We start from the raw sequence: 15,356 nt of genomic DNA, 5'->3' as shown, positions 1-15,356 counted from the left end.
CATTTCCACAGTGAGAGAAGAGGTCTTGGTGATGGTCCTGCTTGCTCTGACTGTACCTATTAGAGCTGTTCAGAGACCTTCGTCATGAACTTCATTCACATCTCACCAGTTACTTCTTCTCAAAGATGTGATGGCCATGTATACAGTAACTTAAAATGAGATTCTGCTAGGAACTTGCTATTTCTAGTGCAAGCCTGCGATGGTGCTAGAAAAGATGGTTCTAACATTCTATACTTAGCTCTCCTTTCAAAAGGGAGACAATCACGTTTCAGTAGAAAAATCTACATGGCTGCGCAATGTTACAGCAAGACTGCTTTCCTGGAGTGTTTCTATGCAGGTTTCTAAAATGCCTCACAAGAGGATGCTCTAACAAGAGAAACTATACTAAACTACATACGCCTCTACCATGGGGCAGAATGTGCCAAAACACAAGAACGCAAATGGGGCAGATTAAAGCTCTTCCAGTGCCAACTGGATGGCTTGCTTCAGACAAGCTTTAATCTTTGTGGTTAGGGTGACAGTCACATAAAAGAGTTCATACTGAGAAACACCCAGCACTCTGGTTCAGTAACTTGGTCTAGGGTGTGTGGTAGAGAAATATTTAAAGGGACACTGTCAAGGTTAGAGGGACCAAATTGACCTTTGTTTCTTCCCTCTATTTTCTGAACAGCCTGCTTGCTTGATTCATTACACTTCCCCCTTTCCCATCCACACTCCCCACCAAAAAAAAAACCAAAAAAACAAAAAACAACAACAAAAAAAACCAAAACCAAACTGATGTTTTACATGCGCTTTCAATGACAAAAACTCAAACAGCACCAGCCCAACATATAGGCGCAACTCTACAACAACAAACCAGTGTGAATGTGTGATGGAGAGGATCATTGAAAGGAAAGATTTAAGTGTTAAACTTTTAATGGGTTACTGTAAACAGTGAAGAAAATGATTTGAAAAATTATGAAAAAATACCTTGACAGTGTCCTTTTAATCAGTGCAGCAGAGGGAGAAATAAACTGTAAATAACAGCCCAACAGCCACGTCAAGTTTAGTTTTGTATGACAGCAGTAAATCAAGGCTTTAAACACATAGCATGACAGAAGCACTCTGTTAGCTTAGAAGCTGCAACCGCTGGAGAAATAAGGAACAGACTATACAGAGACCAAAATGGGAGAGTCAAGGCATAGAAATGGCCAGGGGTTGGGGCAGTTTAACAAAGGCAGGCGGGGGAGGGAGTGAGAAAGCACTGAGGAGCAAAAGCAAAATTCAAAAAAACAGAAAACACAGAACAGTAACCAACAAAACCAAACAAATAAGACTCAAACCACAGGAGTACTGCCATGTTTGATACCAGATGAAAGACTGCATGTCCAGTACCCACTTAGACCCAAGGCTCAGCTTTATGAGGGATGCGAGGCAGTCAGCAACCAGGCCCATCCATTTTCTGCCCAGGTGAGCAGTTTCAGCAATGCTGATGTTGCCAGTGTAGCCAGGGGAAGCCAGGGTGTTCTACATTAACCCTAACATCTCAATTGTAAATGAAAGGAGAATCTGGAAATGGTAAATAGCATAGGTGTGTCCACTGGCAAAACAACACCAACACCGGTCAGGAGAAACAATGCATTTAAATACTGACTCTACTGCTGAAGAGCCAATTACAGACACTCTTGTTTTACATATCCAACAATTGAAGGAACTAGTAAATGACTATCTTAAGGACTTCCAAATGATCAGGGTTCTGAATATTTCATTCCCTTTGGTTAAAATCTTTGGACTCCATTACTTCTACAAATAAAATAATTATGGAGATGTTTCTCCAAAGGAAACCTCTAGAAATGCATGATGGATCATCGTGCATCCCCAACCCCCAACAAACACTGAAGCTCCACATTCTAGCTGCCCATGTAGGACCACAGAGAATGGTGAGGTACTGCCTTAGGGATTGTTGTCATGATGTTTTTAATACTTTAACAATAGGCACCAGGAAAATAAGATGCTTAATTAAATCAGTAAAGTGCCCACCACACAACTGAGTTCAGACGCCCAGCATTCACATAAAAACATAATCCAGTGCAGGGGAGACAGAGACAGAAGGATCCCAGGGGCGTGCTGACCAGCCAAACAGCTGAAGCAGTGCGCTCCAGGTTCTGTGAGACCCTGTCTCAAAAACAAGACAAAGAGTGAAAGGGACACATCAACCTCTGACATGCCTGCACACCCCCAAACACAATGCACACCTGCACATACACACAAGTAAGTACACATACACACAAAATAAACAGTAACAACAAACACCACCTATTTACATTTTTTTCCTATAGCAAAAAAATGGTTAGGTACAGAGCTGTGTCCTTAAGCAAGCACCACCTGTGATATCTATAACCTCTTTTTTTTTTAAGATAGGGTTTCTCTGTGTAACCCTGGCTATCCTGAAACTCACAAAGATCCACCTGCCCCTGCCTCCTAAGTGCTGGGATTGAAGGTGTGCACCTCCATATCCAGTGATATCTGTAACTTGGTAAAATTATTCTCTATGTACTAATAACAGAACCATCAAATTGCTTCCCCGCTTTGTGATACTAGGATCACTGGGGTTCACTCAGTCTTTGTGAGTGGCCAGGGTACACAGAGAAACCCTGTCTCAAAAAAAAACAAAAAACAAAAAGGAGAGAAGGCTATGGATATCATGGCACAGTGGTGCTTGCTTAAGGACATACACAGCTCTATACCTGGCTGTTCTTGCTATAGGAAAAAATGTATAAGGTGGTGTTTGTTGTTACTGTTTCTTTTGAAACAGGGTTATTATGGTCTTCCTGCTTCAGCCTCCTAAGTAGCTGGAATTACAGTTCTGTGACAATTTTGACTAAGGTTGTTCATAAAGAACATAGAATCTCATTTTTCTACTCTAGGTGGACATTGTTGGCTCCAAGGGAAACTATTTTAGTTTTTTGTTTTGTTTTGAAACAGGGTCTCTATTATGTAGCTTTGTCTGTCCTGGAACTTGCTATGTAGACCAAGCTAGCTTCAAACTCACAGAAATCCACCTGCCTCTGTCTCCAAGTGTTGGAATTAAGGCATACTCCATGGAGCTAGGCCTCAGGGAAACCATTTTTAAGCTCTTTGAAGACGAGACTTAGCAGAAACAGTCATACAGGCAATCACTCACCCTGCCCCACTTATCTTCCTGAAAAATCAGGCAGGTGTAACACAACAAAATGAGAATCTGAGCTAGAACCCCAGGAAACTGACAGATTCTAAAGTGCTGACCACAGTGGCTTTAGGGAAATACGTGGGAGATAAAGTTTTCCATTCTGCAAAATGAAACTACTGACCTACCCAACTTCTCATCTTTAAGCATATGCAAACAGGGTTCTCTGTACCTGTCCTCTAAGTGAAAAGCTAGCCTACAGGTCAACAGTCTGCATTCTCACTGAGCCATACCATCGGAGACAGAATTAATGTAGCTTCTGACATACAGTTATGAAAAGGGCAAGAGGAACTCAAACACTACAAAGAATTCTTTCCAAAACTAAAATGCCTCAAGAACCATCACTTGGCTATAGCACCTAATACAAATGAATAGAGACTTAGGGAAAAACATACTAAAGGCTGGAGAGATGGCTCAGCAGTAAAAAGCATGTTGCTTTTGCAGAGGACCCAAGTTCAATACCCAACACCCACATGGTAGTTCACAACCATCTGTAATTCCAGTATCAGGGGATTCAAAACCCTCTTATGTCCTCCATGGGCAGCAGGCACACGTTATGCACAGAAATGCATGTAGGTAAAACACCCACATACATAAAATAATTAAATCTAAAAGGGAAACAAGGAAAGAAAACCCTATCCTTTGTTCAAACTACTGAATGTTTCCCCAAAGGGCTAGTCGTCAGATAGGGAGCTTAAGCCACAACATAATATACAAGTTTCTATGGTATGGTCACCAGCAAATGCCAATGCTCTTATACAAGCTGTTTATCATATCCCACACTGTGACAACAGAGATTGGTAACCATACCTCGAGAGAACTTGCTAGTGGGTATATTATTTTAAAATGCATTTTTTAAAAATGTGCTACATAGAAATAAAATGATCAATAACAAAAAAAACTCACCCCCAAAACAAACAAACAAACAAATAAATCAGCACTAAGGATCACCAATCGAACAATTGCCTAGAAGCATGAGGGCCTGGATCCCATCCCCAACATAGCAAACACAAAAATAAAAGCATGTTTTATTAGCTTAGCTAAGCTGTGCTTGGTTACACAGGCCTGCTGTCTCAGCCCTTGGAGGAGCCAGTCACAGACAAAAGAGCATATCTAACACTGAAAGTGCTTCTCTGGTATCTCTTTACTTGCTGCCTTGTTTCCCTCACCCAGCCAGGCTCTTTCCTGCTGCTGACCTCAAACACCTATATCTCATCCTGTCACTTCCCCTGTGCCAAACTCTGCTCCCAGCACCTCCACAGCAAGGCCTTGCCCTACACTGTAGCTTGTCTTGCCTCACCAGGATGAGCTCATCTTTTCCCTCTGAGCCCTCTCCACCTACTCATCTTCCTCAGCCCCAGTATGCAACCATGGGCTGAAGTCCTAAACTGCACCTCACAAATGTGTTCCCTTCCCCTTTCACTCTGCCCCACCAATTACTTCCACACACCCTGCCTGACTCTTCTGTAGCAATCGACTCTAACCCTTGGCAAATCTGCCTCAACTCGATCTTGCCGATAGGCTTCATGCGTGTTCTTTCATTCAGAAATCCAGAACATTGGGCAGGCAGAACCCCGAGGTGCAGGCACCGCCAGGTTGGTTTAAGTAGATATTAATTAACAACTGCAACACTTCTGGGTGACAATTTTTTAGACCCTCTCTCCCTGAAGAAACATGACAAATTAAACAAATTGGAACATTATAATACTCTTCCTACTTTTGTAATTTTAAAAAAAAATTCCAGAATAAAAATTGGAGGGGTGCTACTCCCATATAAATGCCACTAGACGGCAGCAGAGAACTGTCTTCAACTTTATTTTAACTGACTTGTCAGTAAATTTTAGCAACTTTTTAAAGTTACTAATAAGTTAACATCTATTATATCCCTTCTCTCTCATCCCACTCTTATTTTATTAGATGCTTCTCACAAACAAGCCCTGGAAAGAAATCTGCACCTTCTGGTGGTCATAACCCAAGGCATTCCTGAACATCAGTCTCTTTCTGATCTGAAGCCCATAAACCCCACAGTCAGGAGTGAGCACAGGTGTCACCTGATAGCATCATTGCGCAAAACTCAAGAGTGGGGAATCACCACTTTTGGAAACAACAGCTAAGCTATGACATATACAATACATAGCAACCTTTTTCCCCTCAAAATACAAAGTTAATCATATGTTTACATTCTTAAACAGTGATTTCTCATCCTGACAGGAGCTGGTCAAATTTTTGCTAAACAAAAATTTCTGAATTTTACTCATACCTGCAAAATTAGGACTACCAGGAGCAGCCGAGGCCTATCTGACCAAGGCTTACCTACCCACATCTCAGACCAACCGCCAGATCCACGCCTACTCTCACACCAAGGACAAGAAGCTCCTAGGCCTCTGACCATAAACACTAACTTACTCTACCTCTGGGTAAGTATCACCTTTTGGCTGTTTACTAGCCCGTAAGAAGCCTCAGTCTATACACACAAAGTGGAGTGACAGAACACACAGAGCTAAAGCACACGATGGAAGGACAGCACAGACATATGAAGACTCAGGTTCAATTCCATAGGTCTATTGAAAAAGTGGCTAGGGCCAATTAACTGTGTGGCCGGCCTTCAGTCAATGCCTACAGACAAAATGCCTAAGCAGACATGTACACTTGCACAGGTACCACCATCCCTTCCTTGTTCAGTTTCGAAGTCTGTATATTTATGTCATGCTTACCTCTCTTCTCCGTCTGTATCGTGCTTAGTAATAATACATTCCCCTAAAATTATTTCCAACTAAACCAAAGAAATTTTGAAAATCTCTGTTTGTCATCAACTTACAGCTTGTCCGTTGGCTTCATAAAGTGGGCATTTTTGCTTGATCTTGGCCAGTTCCATATTTACTTGTTTGCTGACGACAGCCATGGGATTCCCTCCTAGAAAAAAACTCAAACAAATTCAGCCTACCCTTGAAAAGAAAAACCTCAAAGTCAAATTTTCTTTAGTCAAAATAAAAACCTCAAAGTCAAATTTTCTTTACTCAAAATAAAAACTAAATTCAGCTTTGGTGACCTATGCCAGTGCTGCAGCACTTTCAAAGCAAGAGACAGGAAAATGGAGTGTTTAAGGCCAGACATGCTATGTAATGAGACACTCTGTAAAATAAGCAAGGACTGGGGATAGAACTCAGTACTAGAGCCTGTCTGCCATTTTTAAGGCACTGAGTTGGATCCCCAGCAGCACTTCCAAAAGAATGAATAAAAGAGCTGAAAATACAGAGTGTCGATTATATCTTCTATTTTAAAGTTCACAGTAAAAATGTTTAATAAGCAAGGCGACTTTAATCCCAGCACTTGGGAGGCAGAGGCAGGTAGATCTCTGCGTTCGAGGCCAACCTGGTCTACAAAGTGAGTTCTAGGACAACCAGGGCTACACAGAGAAACCCTGTCTGGAAAAACCAAGGGGAGAAAAGTTGTCTTACTCATAATCCTTGAAGTTAATGTTTGAATACAGAGCTTTCTGCAATTTAGATGTACAGTTACAGGCTTCACATAAAAGGATTATAACCCATTCTGCAAAAAATTTTAATTTAGCAATACATTGCAAACATGTTATGCTATGAAGCTATAATTCTTAGTGCATATATATACATGTCTCACTATATAGTAATTTAATCCTTCTACTGTGGTTTCTAACACTGTGCCATTAGAAACAATGTTATGTTGGAAATGATCCAAACATAGCATCGTGTACTAGTCTGTTTCCTTAGAATAATTTCTTTGAACTAGAAAAAGACGCCCTAGTGTCAAAAGACTTGTACAATTCACATCTTCTCCACTTTCAGAAAGGATACGTGGCAACGAACCTCCCACTAATAGGAGATAAGGACTTGCTATAGTTTGAACACATTTTGCCCCCTCAAAATTCAGGCTGGGCCAGGTCGTGGTGGCACATGCCTTTAATCCTAGCACTTGGGGGATGGGGGATGCAGAAGCAATTGGATCTCTGTGAGTTCTAGGCCAGCCTGATCTATAGACTGAGTTCCAGGACTTCCAGAGCTACAGAGAGAAACTCTGTCTGGTTACAACAAACCAAACCAAACTCAGAACCAAAACAACAACAACGAACAACTCAGGCTAGAGTTTAATTCCCACTTTGAAAATTCCCACTTTATCCTCCTATTCTGGTATTCAAAAGGTAAATGCTTTGGAGATGATGATAGATAAACATGATTAATTCTCATTAGCCTTAGAAGGATGAAACGTAAAGGCACTCACATACTGTCTCTTACCATGTGATCTCAACCACCCAAGACTAATTATTAGCACAAAGGCTATCAGATTATTGCTCCTTAGGCCTAGTACCACAACTATAAGGAAAGTAAACTTCTTTCATTATAACTCTCTCTGTCTGTCTGTCTGTCTGTCTGTCTGTCTGTGGTATATCTCTGATTCTCTGTCTGTCTGTGGTGTGTCCCTATGATTCACTACCTGTCTGTGGTGTGTCCCTATGACTCACTGTCTGTGGTATATCCCTGTCTGTCTGTCTGTCTGTCTGTCTGTCTGTCTGTCTGTCTGTCTGTGGTGTGTCCCTATGACTCACTGTTTGTGGTATGTCCCTATGACTGACTTGACTGACTGTGGTGTGTCCCTATGACTCACTTACTGTCTGTAGTATGTCACTATGACTCTCTGCCTGTGGTGTGTATCCCTATGACTGTCTGTCTGTGGTGTGTCTCTATGACTCACTCTCTGTCTGTGGTGAGTCACTATGGCTCACTGTCTATGGTGAGTCCCTAATTAGTATATTATAAAATTAACTATTGGTTTAAATGTAAGCTCTATCTTTCTCATTTTAGATTGAGTATTACAGTATCAAATTAAACTACTTACCAAGACCTGTCACTACCATGGCTCCAAGATCAGCTACATAGTTTCCTTTTCGAAATGTGGCAACCCGTCCACCTACACGATCCTGTTTTTTAGAAATGAAATGGTCAAAGTCATTTAGCCTGTTTTAGCCATAACTAAGCACACCAGAATTCAATCTTTCATAATATAAAAAGAAAAATATTATTTCAAGTTCGTACGATGTACACAAAACAGAAACGAATAGTAACCTGAAGTTGAAGGAAAGAAAGATTGCAATAAGCATGAATGACAGAAGTGATGTGATGACTTCACTTCATGTAATAGCCAGAAGGCTAAACCTGATACTCAGCTATTCTAAGTACACAGGACACACAAGGCCCACTCAGAAAATATATGCTTATAAACTCCAACACTAAACACAACTTTCTATCACTGTGATTTGATGCTTGCACTTTAATTGCTAAAGTCACTTGTAATGAGGGATGGGTATTTTATCAAGTTGCCCTGGCTAGTGTTAAACTGATGAGCTCAGAAAAGTCCAAGCAGTCTGGACCACAGATACAGTCATAGTAACTGTATTGTTTGTTAGGTACCTTCCCTGACAAATGTTCTCTCTAAGCAACCTGATGCCCAAGAACCAACCATATCTACTGAATGCAAATAGGTAACAATAGCTTTAGTCCTAAACAGGTTCAAGCTTTTGTCTACTAATTAAGGTTTTGGGGATAAAAAAAACCTTACTGAGTTACAGTAGTAACTTAAAATTATGGAAAATATCATAGTACTCTGTAAACTTGAGATACACAACAAAAACTGCAGAACAAAACTTTACATATGTGGGAAGGATCACAATGACCTGCTATGTCTTCCTTTACTCTTAACACACAGTACAGAGAGTACATATAAAAGCAACAGCCTATCAAGAAAATCATTTTTATTTCCCCATGCTCTAAATATTATTTTAAAAATTTAAAACTTCATAAAAAGCAATTTTGAATGATCCATACATAGTATTGTTAAAATTTTGAAATGTTTAGGTTATTAAGAAGTAAGGTTTCAGCCAGGCAGTGGTGGCACATGCTTTTAATCCCAGCACTTTTGAGGCAGAGGCAGGCGGATTTCTGAGTTCGAGGTCAGCCTGGTCTACAGAGTGACCCCAGGACAGCAAGGGTATACAGAAAAACCCTGTCTCAAAAAAAGTAAGGTTTCTTTCATTTTTTTAAAAATAAAAATCAGCCACTAGAAGGCAAAATATGAAAAAAAAAATGACTTAGGCAAACGATTTTTGTAACAGCTTCCTGAAATGACAGGCAAACACCCTTCCCACCTTCAGTTTCTATTTCAAGATCCAGGAATAGTGATGAACACAATCAGTTCTCTTGGCTTTACCTGGTCCTAAAAGACTGGGTCTATGTGAGGTAATTCTCTTTCCCCATCTATCAAACAAGGGATATAATTTAATCACTGAAAGTATCATCTCCTACAAAGTTTATGAACACCCCAAATTAAAGAGCTAACTTTAGGAGCTGGAGACAGTTCACTGGTTAAGAGCACTGAATGCTCTGCAGAGGACCTGAGTCAGTTCCCAGCACCCCACTGGGTGACTCACAACCAACCATAATCCAGCTCGAGAGATCTGATGCCATCTTCTGGGAACCTACACTCACATGTGTATATATTCACAGCCAGATATATGCATAACACACAATTATAAACCTTAAAGCAGATAAAGAGTGCTAATGATGCCAGGCGATGGTGGCGCACGCCTTTAATCCCAGCACTTGGGAGGCAGAGGCAGGTAGATTTCTGAGTTCGAGGCCAGCCTGGCCTACAGAGTGAGTTCCAGGACAGTCAAGGCTACACAGAGAAACCCTGTCTCGAAAAACACAACAACAACAACAAAAAAGTGCTAATGGTAAAAAATTATCTGAAATTATCTACCCAAAGGTAGATAATTTCTAAAGATCACTTTCTAAAGATCTACTGTCAAAAGTAATTTAGCAAAAGCACAGATCAATGGTAGAGCATTTAACTACTGTGTGCAAGGCTCTTAAGTTTGATTTCCAGCACCAAATAATTATAAATAAAAGCTACAACAACAACTATAACACTGTAGAAACCAGCCTGGGCAAGCACAAATTCTCCAGTTCTTTAATCTGGAACAAGTAATTCCTTACCATGTTTCCATTAGGTCAGGCCTCTAATCCCAAACTATAACTCTTACCCTGGCTTCTAGAAGTGTGACATCCATCCCAAAACTCTGTAGCTGCCGAGCTGCTGCCAAGCCAGAGACACCTGAACCTATAATAATCACCTTTCCTGTCTTTTTAACTGAAAGAGAGAAAAGAGAACATAAATTATGGTATTTTGTAATTCTGAGTTTGTATATGTATTTCCTCTCACAAAAACTTTAGGCTTTTTAACATAACGTCTTAAACAACTCAATTACTTTCAAACTATAGAGACTGTGGAAATTATAAACTTCAGAAACTTGTAGAAATTAATTCAATGCTGTAAGCTTGTAACAGAATGTACAAGTTTGAGTCATATTAGTAATTTGAAGTTCTGTGGCCTAACCTCTCAGGACAAACCTCACAACTGCACCAATGTGAACCATTCTCAGAGTTTTATTGCTGTTACAATATTCCTTTCTGAAAATATTTTTTTTTTTCCAGAATATCTTTGTCTCTTAGATCCCTGGCAGACATTGTTCAAACAGCATGAAAAGGGCAAATACTTAGAAAGCAAAAGAAACCACAGAGGAAAGAAAGCCTTAACCCTGCTATTTGCATAACTGACTTCTCCCATTTCTAACAGCTCTTTAATTCAAATGTTTAAAAACTGGAAATTATTCTTTTCCTAAAATGTTCTCCAACAGGAAATTCAGAAAAATGTACATTTATTTATTTATATTTGACTTACAATCTTGAGAATATTTTCATTAATGGAAACATTAATAAAAGTAAAATGTCATCAGTACCACAAATATTAAACACAGGCCTAAAAATATTAGTAAAAACCACTTAATTCATTTGGTAGGGAAGTCCTTACTTGGTAAGGGTTTTATCCTCTTGTAGATGCCGAAGTTGATAAGACCATGGCGTTCTAAGTAACTGTGAACTCGGTGGACAAGCACAGTATCACCTGTAGAGTACATTAAAAACATGTTCATATTTCCAACAGTTTAAACAAAAAAGCTATTCTAATTCTTCTCTCTCTAATGTGAAGTCATCCTACACACACTCATGTGACCCTTGGCCATGTGATACCTTTAGCAAACAAAGTCACAGAACTATCAGGCTGTAACATACTACAAAATACCCAACATACGGGGGTCGGGGAGAGATTGCTATGTGGCGACAGTTTCATGAAGCTGAGGCTGGCTTCAAACTGCTATATAGCTGAGGCTGACCTTCAACTAATCCTCCTCCTGCTTCTACCCCAGAATGCTGAGGTCATGGGTATGTGCCCACATACCTGGCTAAATTGGCATTTTAAAGATGATATTATGGGCTGGAGAGATGGCTCAGCAGTTAAGAGCACTTGCTGCTCTTCCAAAGGCTCCCAGGTTCAATACCTAGCATTCACATGGTGGCTTACAAGTGCCTAAAATGGAATCTGATGCCATCTTCTGGGGTGCAGACATATATGTAGACAAAATACTCAAATATGTAAACAAATCTATTAAAAAGATATTATATTACAGATAAAATAGAGAGAAAAACCTTTGCAAGGTATGAACAATGTTCATATATTTTAGCAAAAATTTTCTAAGACTTTGTTGGTGATAAACAGAAAGAAAACCAGACAATTAGCTACTCAAATACTAAAGTATTCCATAGATCAAAGTGAGACAATAGATGTGGAAAAACATTAAGAAATCTCTTAAACACATACATCAATACAATTTACAGATCAAGAAAACAAAAATCAAACTTTATAAAGGTCATTTCTGCACAGCATAAGATGAAAGAAAAAGCCAACAGAAGCCACAAGGCTCCCAAGGGAACATCTCCTCCCCACCCCTACTTACTGTTGTAAGGTGCTTCTAACTGTTGGAGAGTAGCTTCAAATGTCAGCTGAATCTTTGGGTTGTCCAACCATAACTGCAACTGTATTTAAATGATGTAAATTGTATTACACACCCACAGAAACATGTCACCTGACCAGATGTAAGATAATCTCTTAAATTTAAGACTTCAACTATGGATTTTGTATTTTCATACACAGTGGGGGTTAGAATAGAATACTGACAAGAAAAATATTACCTAATGAAAAACTACACCAATGAATTATTGAAGCTGGAGGCTATTTTACCGGAGAGAAAAATGTCTAAATAACCAGTAAGGAATAGCTAGCATTTAAATCTTGGGTTATATAATTCCAGATACTGAGTAGATTTAAAAAAAAAAAAAAAAAAAAAATCACAGCTGGGCAGTGGTGGTACACACCTTTAATCCCAGCACTTGGGAGGCAGGGGCAGGCGGATTTCTGAGTTCGAGGCCAGCCCAGTCTACAGAGTGAATTCCAGGACAGCCAAGGCTATACAGATAATCCCTGTTTCAAAAAACCAATGAATAAATAAATAAATAAATAAATAAATAAAGAGTTCACATTGTTACAATCATGCGGGTACACAGGGGCTAAAAGTGTCGATGGCGGCCCCTCAGTTAAGTGTCAATGGCGGCCCCTCAGCTTTAGGCTGTACAAGTGAATGAGTTGGTGAATGAGTGAGTGAAAACACACACAAACTATACTAAGACTCTAGTTCTGAGACAACCAAGGGAAAATACAAGATAGGGATTTCAGAGGCATTTCAGAAGATTTGCAGTGTGATAATGAAGTAAGTGTGTGTGCCCAAGAGTCCTAGAAGAAAAGAATGGAGGAGAGGACCTCACATAACAATGAGTTGGGAAGCATCTGACTACATGGCAGAGATACAGGAGAAAATCAGAATACTATATTACTGAAGCCAAGAGTATGTTTAAGAAAGAAAAAAGGGCCAGTGAATAATTTCAAAGCCTGTAGATAAAGAATGAAAAGATTACAATATAGTCAATGATTTCGACATGAGTTTTAACAGAAATTCTCTCTAAAATTCTCTCTCTCTCTCTCTCTCTCTCTCTCTCACACACACACACACACACACACACACACACACACACACAAAATACAAAGCAGGATAAATACCATCATGTTTAAAGTCTTGCTAAAAAAAAATTAACAAACTCTGTTCTGTAGATTAAGTTCTAACCAAGGAGTTAATTTGGTTAGATATAAATAAATCAATTACAAATGGTATAACTAGAGCTAGCCCACTTTCTGGAAAGCTACAAACAGAAGAGAATGCAATTTCTCTCATATGCATGGCTCAAGCTCTTCAACCTTCTTAAGGCTTCTTTCTCTTTCCATCCTAGGAAATAAAACTTAGTCATGGTTTTATTCCAATTGTGCTCAAGTCACAAGGCAAAAGGCCTAACTGAAATCAGGGAACAGATGCAATCACTGCAGAAGAAAGCAATCACTAGCCAGAAACTACAACACTAACTTGGGTCAATTCTTCACCAAATCTTGACATTGGGTCACAGAAAATGAACCAGATTAAAAGAGAAATCAACTATATAAAACCATCACTCAAATTTAAGTAAAAAGCAAAAACGCCCATCAAATAAAATAAAACCAAGGCAATTTTATCTAAAATTTTCTCTAAAAGCAAATATATAGGTATATACCTATTGATGCAATCATGAGACAGATCAACTTCAAGATTTATAAAACATTTCTATTCACTTACTTTACCCTGACTTTCCCGTGTTTCGAAATTCCAGTATAACTGACCTGTCATCTTAGCTATATAGTATTTTTTTATCCAAATTTAGCAGTGGTTGTACAATCTAAAACCAAATTAAAGAAGCGGGGCCTAAGAAGGAAACATGCTTGAAGACATATTCAAAACATGAGAAACTTCACAGAAACTTTGAGAAAATGATGGGTATGTTAACAACACCTTTGCCTTCCCCCCAAAATTATGTTTTGTTTGGAGACAGATTCCTATTATGTAGCCTAGACTAACCTTGAATGAGATCCTCCTGCTTCAGCCTCCTGGCTGCTGCAGTAAAGGCAAGGCTACTATGCCTGATAGCTAAAGAATTTTTGGAGGACATTTAAGAGAAGGAGAGGGGAGAGGAGAGGAGGGAAGGGGAGGGGAGGGGAGGGGAGGGAAGGGGAGGGGAGGGGGTATATAAAAGACTAATAAATACAAAAAAAGCAGTCAGCAACAGTAACCTAAGAAATAAAAATAGGGTGGGTTTGCTTACAGTAGCACAGCACTATTTAATAACACAAACGAGGGCAGGACAATGAGAGTACAGATCAATCTTTCTGGTAGGTAATCTGTACCAAAAATGCTAAAAAGTTCCTAACTTTTGAGGGTTTTACTCCTGGTATAACCACTATTAAAGTGAGTCTTCTCTTTGGGTATTGAAAACTGTGTATGCTAAGTTTTGATTTTTACGAATTGAGACTCTATTTACACATGCTAGGGATCATGCACATAGTAAGGATATCCCAGACATAGAACTAGAACACATTAAAACTAGTCGGGGTTTAATTACAATAAAGTAAAAATGGAAGTTTAAGTTAATTAAATTATGATCCAACTATCAAGAGAAATAAAGATATTAATCATTAAGTATAGAGAAAGAAGGTAAACTAGGTGACAAACAGGGCTAGGGGTATACAGCCTTGGTTTTTGTTGTTTGTTGTTCTGAGACAGGGTAACCCTGACTGTCCTGAACTCAATTCATAGACTAGGCTGACCTTGAACTCAGAGATCAGCCTGCCTCTGCCTCCCCAGTGTGGGGATGAAAAGTGTGCTCTGACTGAGGGTACTGCTTTGAAGGGAAAGGCAGTGACTGCTTCAAATAATTTTAATCTGCTGGGTTCTGCCTGGGACATGGCTCAGTGTGAGAACACTTGCCTAGCATGTAAACAGCCAATCTCAACACTTCTCCCCATTCCACCCCAAGAAGAGTTGAGACAAATTTTGCTTTAGTGTAGATTCTTAAATGTATTTATGAGGTATGAGAAGGATCCTTAAAAATGCATGCATACAGAAATGAAACCTTACACACATCAGCTCCAGTACCTACTGGATGTCTCACAACTGCCTGTAGCCCCTGCTCTAAGACATCTGATACCTTTGGCTTCCATAGACACCTGTGTATTCACATGCAAGTACCCACACAAGCACACATGCACAAAACCAAAACCAATAAAAATAAATCTTAAATACCTAAAGGAA

At 39.5% G+C, this 15,356-nt stretch overlaps 1 protein-coding gene across 2 annotated transcripts in view; it reads right to left on the bottom strand.

Moving 5' to 3' along the window:
- Kdm1a (lysine demethylase 1A) overlaps positions 1–15,356 on the bottom strand; it is a 56,832-nt gene that overhangs the window by 11,597 nt on the left and 29,879 nt on the right. For both annotated transcript variants that reach the window (XM_034502650.2, XM_034502652.2), the window contains 5 exons: positions 12,087–12,165; positions 11,105–11,197; positions 10,278–10,384; positions 8,075–8,156; positions 6,024–6,118 (listed from right to left, as the gene is read on the bottom strand). In XM_034502650.2, coding sequence (XP_034358541.1) covers positions 6,024–6,118; positions 8,075–8,156; positions 10,278–10,384; positions 11,105–11,197; positions 12,087–12,165 — 456 coding nt within the window. The remainder of the gene's footprint in view (positions 1–6,023; positions 6,119–8,074; positions 8,157–10,277; positions 10,385–11,104; positions 11,198–12,086; positions 12,166–15,356) is intronic.

The sequence above is a fragment of the Arvicanthis niloticus genome, chromosome 5 (genome assembly GCF_011762505.2).
Source record: "Arvicanthis niloticus isolate mArvNil1 chromosome 5, mArvNil1.pat.X, whole genome shotgun sequence".
Lineage (NCBI taxonomy): Eukaryota > Metazoa > Chordata > Mammalia > Rodentia > Muridae > Arvicanthis > Arvicanthis niloticus.
Note: the sequence above shows the minus strand (reverse complement) of the source record. Positions and strands in the feature narration are given on the sequence as shown.